Source organism: Lactuca sativa, chromosome 5 (assembly GCF_002870075.4).
Source record: "Lactuca sativa cultivar Salinas chromosome 5, Lsat_Salinas_v11, whole genome shotgun sequence".
Classification (NCBI taxonomy): domain Eukaryota; kingdom Viridiplantae; phylum Streptophyta; class Magnoliopsida; order Asterales; family Asteraceae; genus Lactuca; species Lactuca sativa.
Window position 1 is genome coordinate 355,869,455 of NC_056627.2, and position 9,155 is coordinate 355,878,609.

General features: G+C 33.2%; 2 protein-coding genes across 2 annotated transcripts; one reads left to right on the plus strand and one right to left on the minus strand.

Moving 5' to 3' along the window:
• Positions 1-3,095: 3,095 nt before the first annotated feature.
• On the plus strand, positions 3,096-5,832 carry LOC111903507 (uncharacterized). The gene is made up of 5 exons (XM_023899270.3): positions 3,096-3,221; positions 3,807-3,909; positions 3,998-4,095; positions 4,181-4,497; positions 5,401-5,832. Exons 2-5 carry the CDS (start codon positions 3,901-3,903, stop codon positions 5,742-5,744), a joined length of 768 nt encoding a protein of 255 aa, XP_023755038.1. The 5' UTR covers positions 3,096-3,221; positions 3,807-3,900; the 3' UTR covers positions 5,745-5,832.
• LOC111903506 (probable serine/threonine-protein kinase PBL26) lies at positions 5,276-8,863 on the minus strand. Its single transcript, XM_023899268.3, has 5 exons — positions 8,746-8,863; positions 7,329-7,567; positions 6,962-7,151; positions 6,465-6,856; positions 5,276-6,287 (listed from the first exon to the last, which is right to left on the minus strand). The coding sequence occupies exons 1-5, from the start codon at positions 8,861-8,863 to the stop codon at positions 5,916-5,918; spliced, it is 1,311 nt and encodes a 436-aa protein (XP_023755036.2). The 3' UTR covers positions 5,276-5,915.
• Positions 8,864-9,155: the final 292 nt, after the last annotated feature.

Sequence of the window (9,155 nt, forward strand, 5' to 3'; positions counted from 1 at the left end):
GTTATGGGTAGGAACCTTCAAGAGGAGATGTGAATCAACCCACATAATTAAGTACATAATTTCCAGTTCCCTACGTAATATCCATATTTAACCACCGAGACAGAAGTCGCCCACACATTCAAAACAATACAACAATCAATAAAAACACACGGGATGCGGTCTCCGGTTGCATGTTAAATAAGGGACACAAAGTAGTAGGAATGTCAACACCTCTATAAACAAACCATCTTCGAGTCGGTAACCTACCTAGTGATAAACGCCAAAAACATATTAATTTTCTTTATTTCATGAAGTCTCAGTTTCGTTTTTCATTACCCGACAACACAATATCTTCAGTTTGTTTTCTCGTATCTTTAAGATTAAAGTTTCCATCATTACTAATTCTTACATCCAAAAATCAACTGCATCTCCAGGTTCGACATTATATAACAAAGATAACAAAATATTAGGAATGCCAACACCTCTATAAGCCAACTGACTTCGAGTTGGTAACCTATCTAGTGATAAACACCAAAAACATATTAATTTTATTTGTTGCATGAAGTCTAACTTTCATTATCCAACAACACAATATTTTCAAATTGTTTTCTTGTATCTTCGACATTAAAGTTGCTATCATTGCTAAATTCCTAAATCCGAAATCAACCCTATCTTCAATCATATCTCTTACGCATTTAATTCCTACGCCAATCTCATATCCTACGTATTTAGTTCCTATGTCAATCACAATTAATTATTCTTTACTAGTTTATAACTCGTGGAAAACACGGTTATAAAATTAATTAAACTTTAATAATGAGAACTCAAAATTATTAATCAATTATTTTAAATAAATTATTAATTAAGAGATATTTTGTTAGTTATATAAAATTATAATAATTAATTTAAATAAATATATGAAATTATATCACCTTATAATTTGTATTAATTTTATTTTAATTTTTATTCTAGTGTTATTAAATTAATGTAATCAGAATGAGAAATTTAAAATTTAAAATTAATAGGTTGACAAGTGGCATATATTAATTAGGAGGCCTAATAAGGTGACACATGGCAAAAGAAAAATAAAATATGCATTAATTAGGATGCCTAATAGGATGACACATGTCAAAAGGAGATTAAAATTATTCTTTTATTAGAATAGGGATTAGACTTATTTTGCAAAACAATATAGGGATTACTTAAAGTAGACCTGACAATGGGGCGGGTTAGGAGCTAATCGACCTTGATCCAAACCCTTTTAACAAATTTCAAAATCCGATCCAAACCCACTCCGTAGCCCACAGGGTTTTAAATAATCAAACCCATACCCTTATCCACCGAATCAGCAGATATCCAAACCTGCCCCGTAACCCATAAGTTTTTGAATAATCAAACACATTTTACTTAAATCATAAAATCACATTTATTAAATAAAACTAATTTTTGATTTAGAAAACACATTATGTACTCGAGGACTTTCTATTGGAATTAAAATCATTATTTTAGTTACTTCAAATTGGTTTTTTGATCGTCGATTGCATTGATAGAGAATAACAATTACAAACTTTCTTCCGGTTGATAAATGACCTTACTGATTTATAAATGAAATTGGTGATTACATGATGAAATATAAATGAAATGAAATCATGACTCTTGGGAGAAGACTGGAAGTCTAGAAGTTGAGTCCTCGCGTCCTATGTAAAAACAATTTAGTCTTTGGCCTTGACTTCTGATTAGAATTTAATGTAAACTTTAGGCAATATAAAATATAAATTTATATTTCTAAAATTTATATGGGGCGGGTTATAAACGGAGCGGATCCGTGATGATCTATACCCGACCCTTTTAATAAAATGGTTAGCGGGTACGGGTCGTTAACGGGTAAACAAATCAAAAACTATGCTCCAAACTCATATAATTGTTAAGGGTTTGGATCGGATCAGGGTCAAAACCCGCTCCATTGTCAGACCTAATTACTTACAATATGCAAGCGATTTAGGGAAGCAAAATTTAAATCTTGTAATCAATATTGATATAATCATGAATTGATCTGACAAAATTTTTATTTTACGTGTTCTCTTTATTCTTTTTTTTTTTCAAGAGTTTTTCGTTGTTCAATTTCCAAGAGACACTGCAAAACGAGACATTATAACTCTCGAAACTTGAATTTCTATTTGATTATGAAAAATGGAAGAGGTATGATGGTCTAAGTAGTCACTCAAAAATTAGTCTTTAATTATTATTTTTATTTAGTTAATCAAAGTTTTAATTATATACCTTAAAACAAACATGATATTACAAAATTATAAGTAACTAATGTGATTGGTGAGTCTTTTTGTATATGATTTTAGAGACGTTAAGTGGTGGTAAAAAAGTTGAAATTTTAAATTGGATAATGTACATGTTTGATATGGAATGTTTGAAATCTTCTAGCTTTTAGCGTTTGACAAAACATATTATTTTGAACATAAAATCTCGTTTGACAATATACGTTTTTAACGTTTAACTTAAACAAAAGGCCCAAACCTAAAAAGCTATCTCATTTAGTATTTAACAAAACATTACAAACCCCCGTTAGTTTTATCAAACACGACCAATAACCGTTACATTGAGACATAAGTGAATTGCTACGATTTTTTTTTGGCACCCCGCAACCTCTTTTGATGTATATGTTTGTACCTTTTGCTAGACGTAAGTCTCGTGCGAAAAGTAATCACGTATCGCAATAAAATGAATCATATAGAAACTTTGACTCGATGCCAAACGTGACACGGCATTGACTACTGATTAAACGTGTATATTGTTTTTGAATGAAAAACAAAGAAAATTGTAAGCCTTAATAAAATGTTATTTGTAAAGCATATTAAACACTTACTTAAAATAAAGCGATATTTTTTAAAATTAGCATTAGAAATACGAGCTATTTTTAGATAACTAATTTTGAGCCAATTGGAGAATGAACGGATCTATTTCGGATTTGTTCTAAATTAATTTTAATTTAAAATATATTTTCTCATAAAACTATATATTTCGGATTCTAAAGAAAAACTATTCTAAAAGTAAAACACGTAATTTGATCAACAAACTTAAAGAAAGTCAACCGGTCAACGTTTTTCTACATTGGTGGATTCTAGAAAGTTCACGGCTAAATAAGACGAATGCAGTCGTGTGTCTGTCTCATAAATTCTTCCCCAAGTTTTGTTATTTCTCTGATTCTCTCTACGCTCATCACGTTTCAGGTAAGAGCTTCATGTCTTTATACTAATTCATCTTCTTCTCGCGAACAATATACCGAATTTCCTTATTATTATCCTAATATCACCCCAATGACATCGAATTTTGAGTTATCTTCAATGCTATGTACTTCAATTGTGTTTGACATGTAACAGATTTTATGTATATTATGATATATTTGATGCATGCGATTCTTCTATGTTTTGTTGTTTTTTTTCGGTGTTTAACTATTCAAAATATATTTGCAATTTGTTGTGGAGTTGAATAAGGTTAGATTTTGTGTGTTTTGATTTTTGAATGCATGGTGATCTCTCGGGGAGAGAGCCTTTTTGATGGAAAGGCATAGATTGAGTTAGCACATTTAACATTCTGATTAGCTTCGAGGCTAGATTTTTTTTCTTTTTACAAAAAGACAGGAACAGGAAGCAGATTTTCTTTAGTTATTCTTTATTAGATTTGTTTTGCAAACGGTTTAGGGAAGCAGAATTAAAACCTTGTAATCATTGTTGATATAATGATGACTTGATCTGGCAACATTTTTATTTTATGTTTCTTCTTATCTTTGCTGATTGCTGCTTTTTTTCTTCTAGAGTTGTCCATTGTTCAGCTTAACAGAGACCCTGCAGACAAGGCATTGTAGCTTTTGAAACTTGAGTTTCTGTTTGATACTTTTGATTGTGAAAAATGGCAGAGGTATGAGGCTCTAAGTACTCACTCAAGAATCATACATGCTTTAATTATTTTTTTTTCATCGTTAACCATTTGTAAACTTCATTAATAGGAGGGTCACAAGGTGAGTTTACATGTGTATGACCTAAGCCATGGGCTAGCTCGTCAGCTCTCCATGTCATTTTTGGGAAAAACTATCGAGGCAATATGGTAAACAATCTCATTTTCTATTTTTTCATCATCAGATCATTAGTTTAAGTGATAAAGTGAACCGAGATTTGTTTTATTATATCAGGCACACAGGAGTAGTGGTATATGGTAGAGAGTATTATTATGGAAGGGGAATACAAGAGGTTGTGGCTGGAACAGCTCCATATGGGACTCCAATGAGAGTGGTGGATCTTGGTATCACTCATATCCCAAAAGATGTTTTTGAGATGTATTTACAGGAGATAACCCCTCGATACACAGCAGAAAGTTACAGTTTATTGGCACATAATTGTAATAACTTCAGTAGTGAAATCACACAGTTTTTGGTAGGCAACAACATTCCAGACTACATTCTTAACCTTCCCAATGAAGTCACAAGCAGTCCAATGGGTGCTCTTATTAGTAAGTTCCCCATCTTTCCCATTTATGCTGTCATTACTTTGATATGAAGAAAATAGTCTTATGAGACAATCTTGAAGTTGGAAATACAAAAGATGTTTTTCAGCTAATGTTTCTTGAAACAGTTCAAAAAAATGTAATGGGATAATTACTATAGAAAATAGTCAAGTGGCTGAATCCATATGAATGTACATGTGTTTTTCTGTAGTTTGTCCTTTATTCTTAGGTAAGTTTTAATCTTAATTTACTTTTATTCTCACTAGGTATCAGTACTTGAAATTAATTGCTTTGATTGTGGTCCAAAAGTCTTCTTTATTTTGTTTATAAAAGGCATTTAAACATCTGTTTTTAGTATGAAGGTAGTGAAATTTGAGTAGAAATCCATATCAAATTCCAGAATTACAAAGGACCAAGTTGAGTTCTAAAGTCAAAATTTGACTGGTTATAAACTAAAGCAAGAAAGTTAACTTTACTTTTCTGATATGCTATCACCTTTACTCTTCATTTTATTGTCCTCATTCTGGTTCTTTTTGTGTGGTGACCTAAAATTAATTTTTTTTGTCTGTTGTAACACCTTATATAGATGTGTTACATGTAAGAAATAACAACATACTTTATTTATTTTTGTATTATAGCATCCTACCTTAATTTCTTTCCATTACAGCATTATAATTATAATAAACTTTTTCTTATTTTAGAAAATCTACCCAGATATACTCCTTATACTTCAACCTTTCTTATTATGACATTATAGCATTAGAAATTGATTTAATGAAGAATATTTTCCAAAGTACAATTTTGTTAGAATTCTATAATAAACAAATCAAGGAAAGTACATTGCTATTTCTTGCATTTAACCTTGATATAAAAAAACAAAAGTTGTTAACAAGTGGATGTGTTTTGCAGTGCCCATGATACAAAATCTAGAGACTACATTGAAAGCGGGTGCAGTCCCCCAAGCTCCCCAGTTCAGGCAATCTCCAGTAACAAACCAAGTCAACCGGTCAACAGATACAGAAAGTAGTAAAATTCAAGCCTCAAAGGAGCAAACTAGTGGGAAAGATGAAGATGCAAAGCCAAAAGTGGATCCTCTTGGAGATGCTAGAAGCAAGTTGCAGGAAGAAATCGGGAAGGAGTTTGCTGCAATCATGGCGACTGGAACATTTCGTGCAAGTGAGGCTGCGGCTCTTGCAACTAAGAAGGTCATGCAAAAATATGGGCACATCAATATGAATGCTGCACAGAGCTGATACTCAGGTTCCCCAATTCTTCACAAATAAAATGTACGTTTTGAATATTTCGTGGTCGTTTTTAATTTTACAAAATTGATTGAAAGTATGTCCCCCTTTTTGGTTAATAAATTAGTATACATATTCACAATCAAAAACCGACTCAAACAACTGAAATTTATGTTTGAAGATCTAACGCATTGATCTTGAAGCCCTCGGTTTCTTTCCACCACCTGGTCTTGAACTCGTACCCCATTCCATGGCTTCCGCTACTGCTTTTTCTCGATCACTACCGGATGCTTTTATTTTAAGTGATGAAGGTCGAGATGCTTCGGTTGGACTTGGAGAATCGATTAGTTCTACTTTGTTGTCTTCGTTTCCCTCTCCGAGAAAAGTAAGCGCAGTGACTACGTCACTGATCAAAGGTCGCACCGACGCGTCGTTGTTGACACACATGCCTGCGACGGCTACTGCTTGGTTGAAACCTTTCGCCGGATGGTTTCCTTTCAATAATGGATCCGCCAGTTCCGTTAGCCTCCGTGGGTCCGTGAAAATTGGCTCCGCCTGTTCGTAATTGTTCAACAACAAATTTAACACAAAAAAGGAAAAAAAAAAACAGCTCTAGGGTTTCCATGTGGAGGGCTATATTAGTAATTAGGAATTAGTTTTTTTTTTTTTTTTTTTTTTTTTTTTTGGTAAAGTAAAGGAGCATTAAGATTTTATTAGTAATCAGTTAATTACCCAACAAACAAGATTTTGTTGTTCGTTTTTCCTTGTGGGATCGATGGCTCTCTTTCCGGTGATGAGCTCCAACAGAACAACTCCAAAGCTATAGACATCGGATTTAACAGTTAATTGACCCGTTCGTTGATACTCAGGCGCACAGTATCCGTAAGTTCCCATCACTCGTGATGACACATGTGTTTTATCCCCAACGGGTCCAAGTTTTGCTAGCCCAAAATCCGAGAGCTTGGCATTGAAATCTTGATCGAGTAAGATGTTGGAAGACTTCAAGTCACGGTAGATAACGGGAGGGTTAGCCTTGTCGTGCAAATATTCTAGACCTTTTGCAGCGTCTAATGCAATTTTCATCCTCGTGTACCAAGGAAGTGGCGCTTTCCCCCGTGGAAGATCTGAAATTTTGAAATAATTTCAATCCATCATCAGTTAGAGACAATTCAAATGCAAATTTCTTGACAAAAAGGGTGTTATTGTTATTTTGCATAAACAAATATTACCGAGTAGATGATCTTCCAGCGATCCTGCAGACATATATTCGTAGACAAGAAGTCTTTGATCTCCGTCTGCACAATATCCTATTAGATTCACCAAATTCGGATGATGAAGAAGGCTCAACATCAAGACCTCCACTAGAAATTCACGGTTTCCTTGCAACCCGTTGCGATCCAATTGCTTCACAGCGACTTCCTAACCCACCGAAAAAGAATATATATATATATATATATATATATATATATATATATATATATATATATATATATATATATATATATATATATATATATATATAATTACTTCCATTATGAATTAAAAAGACTATTTTTTATCATATACCCAACCTGGTTTGTTTTAAACTGAAGTTACCTGGCCTGTTTTAGCGAGTTTTCCCTTGTAAACTCGTCCAAATCCACCTTCACCAATGAGGGAGTCTTGCCGGAAGTTCTTGGTGACAGCAGCCAGCTCCCGGAAAGTGAAAGTTTGAGCTGCAATATTATTGTTTCCGGCTGCTGGTTTGGTCGGAGGTTGGTTGTTAACTACTTCATTGCTTGTTCTCTTTGAGGGAGAAACAGGTTTGGCTTCTGCTTGAACCCTTCGTTGGTTCACTGCACAAAAAGTACTCAATAATGACAATTTTATTGGACAATATGACAAAACTTACCAACTTCAATCAATATACGTGAAAATAAAATGAGTTAAATGGATAAAACTAAAAAGTTTAAGCTCAAAAAGATACAAATAATTTTAAAGTCATCCAAAGGCACCACATGTGATAAATGAATAAGAATGGGTTGGGTTGGATCGACTCCACAACACTCTTTTTTTATGGGGTTTTAAATATGCACTTTTAAGTATGAAAGTTTGGCTTTTTCCTAATTATGCAACAAAATAGTGTTTTAAACGAAATATGCCTAAAAGTTTCATTTTGGGACCTTTTATTTGTGTCGTTCTTAATCGGTTCAGATTTAGTTGTTATAAATTGGTAAAAACATGAGATAACTGATCGTGGTATATAGTTTAAGTGTGGTTGTATTTTTGTCTAAAAACCAATTTATTGTATAAGTTGTGATAAAAAAAAACTTAACATACGACTATAAATTATAGATTATTTAAATATCACTTTATTTTTTAATAAAATGATTAAGAAATTCTAAGTATTGGGAAACAGGTTTGGGGATTTTAGACATATTTGACCCGCTTTATTTTTATTTAAATTTTTATAGCTTCACAATTTTTTCACATTACACAAAAAATATAGCCTAAGTTGAGAGGAGTGGTGCCAGACATGCTCGACTCCACCTCAGCTCTAACAAGAAAATAGTGAGTTTTGTAGGGTTAGAGAAGAAGAGGGGGAGAAGAGATAGTGTGGCATGAGATGAGGATGTGGTGTTTGCCGAGTTGACTCAACTCATGCTGAGCCCACTCTGTATAGCTTAATTTGATTTAAACAAGAGATATAGATCATTACTTTTTATAAGAATTTATCAAACGACAAAACCTTGTTCAAAACCCGGAACCATTTTGACAAGTCTTTTAACATATAAATTTGACATCATAAAATCATCGATCTTTGCCCATAATTTAGTGACCATGATCAAAATGTTATTATTTGTTGCTTTTCGAAATTCAAATTTTTGTGACAAAACGTAAATCACATTTGATGCTTTATCATGATTCTGCTTATAAGAAAAATACAGTAAATCTATGAAGATCGAACCCCAATGTGATATTGTGAATGAAATATTGATGGAAGCTATAAATTTCCCAAAAAAGTGAGGCTTACCTGACGCAGGCTGAGATACACGAGGAGGTGAATTGGGTACAATCGGGCCTCTCCCTCTTTGACCTCCAGCTCCGTGTCTCCTTGAGCTTCTTTTTTCTTTTGATGAAAAACACCCCATGCTTTCGGTCCTTTCAAAACCCAAAATCAGAATAATGCATCACGCTACCAAAATCCCTTAACCCTCCCATCAATTCTCAAAAAAAGAGATGCAAACTTTTAACATCAACTTGTTCAAAGATCATCAAATCATTCAATCGTATTACACCCACGGGTTTTAAATTAATCAAATCTTTCTGAGAGATATATGGAGTTTGAAAGAAATCAACAACTCCACATATCTTAACAATTGCAATTGGATTACGCCTAAATTGAATTCACGATTGGGGAATTTGATTCAAAAAGTGTGTCGA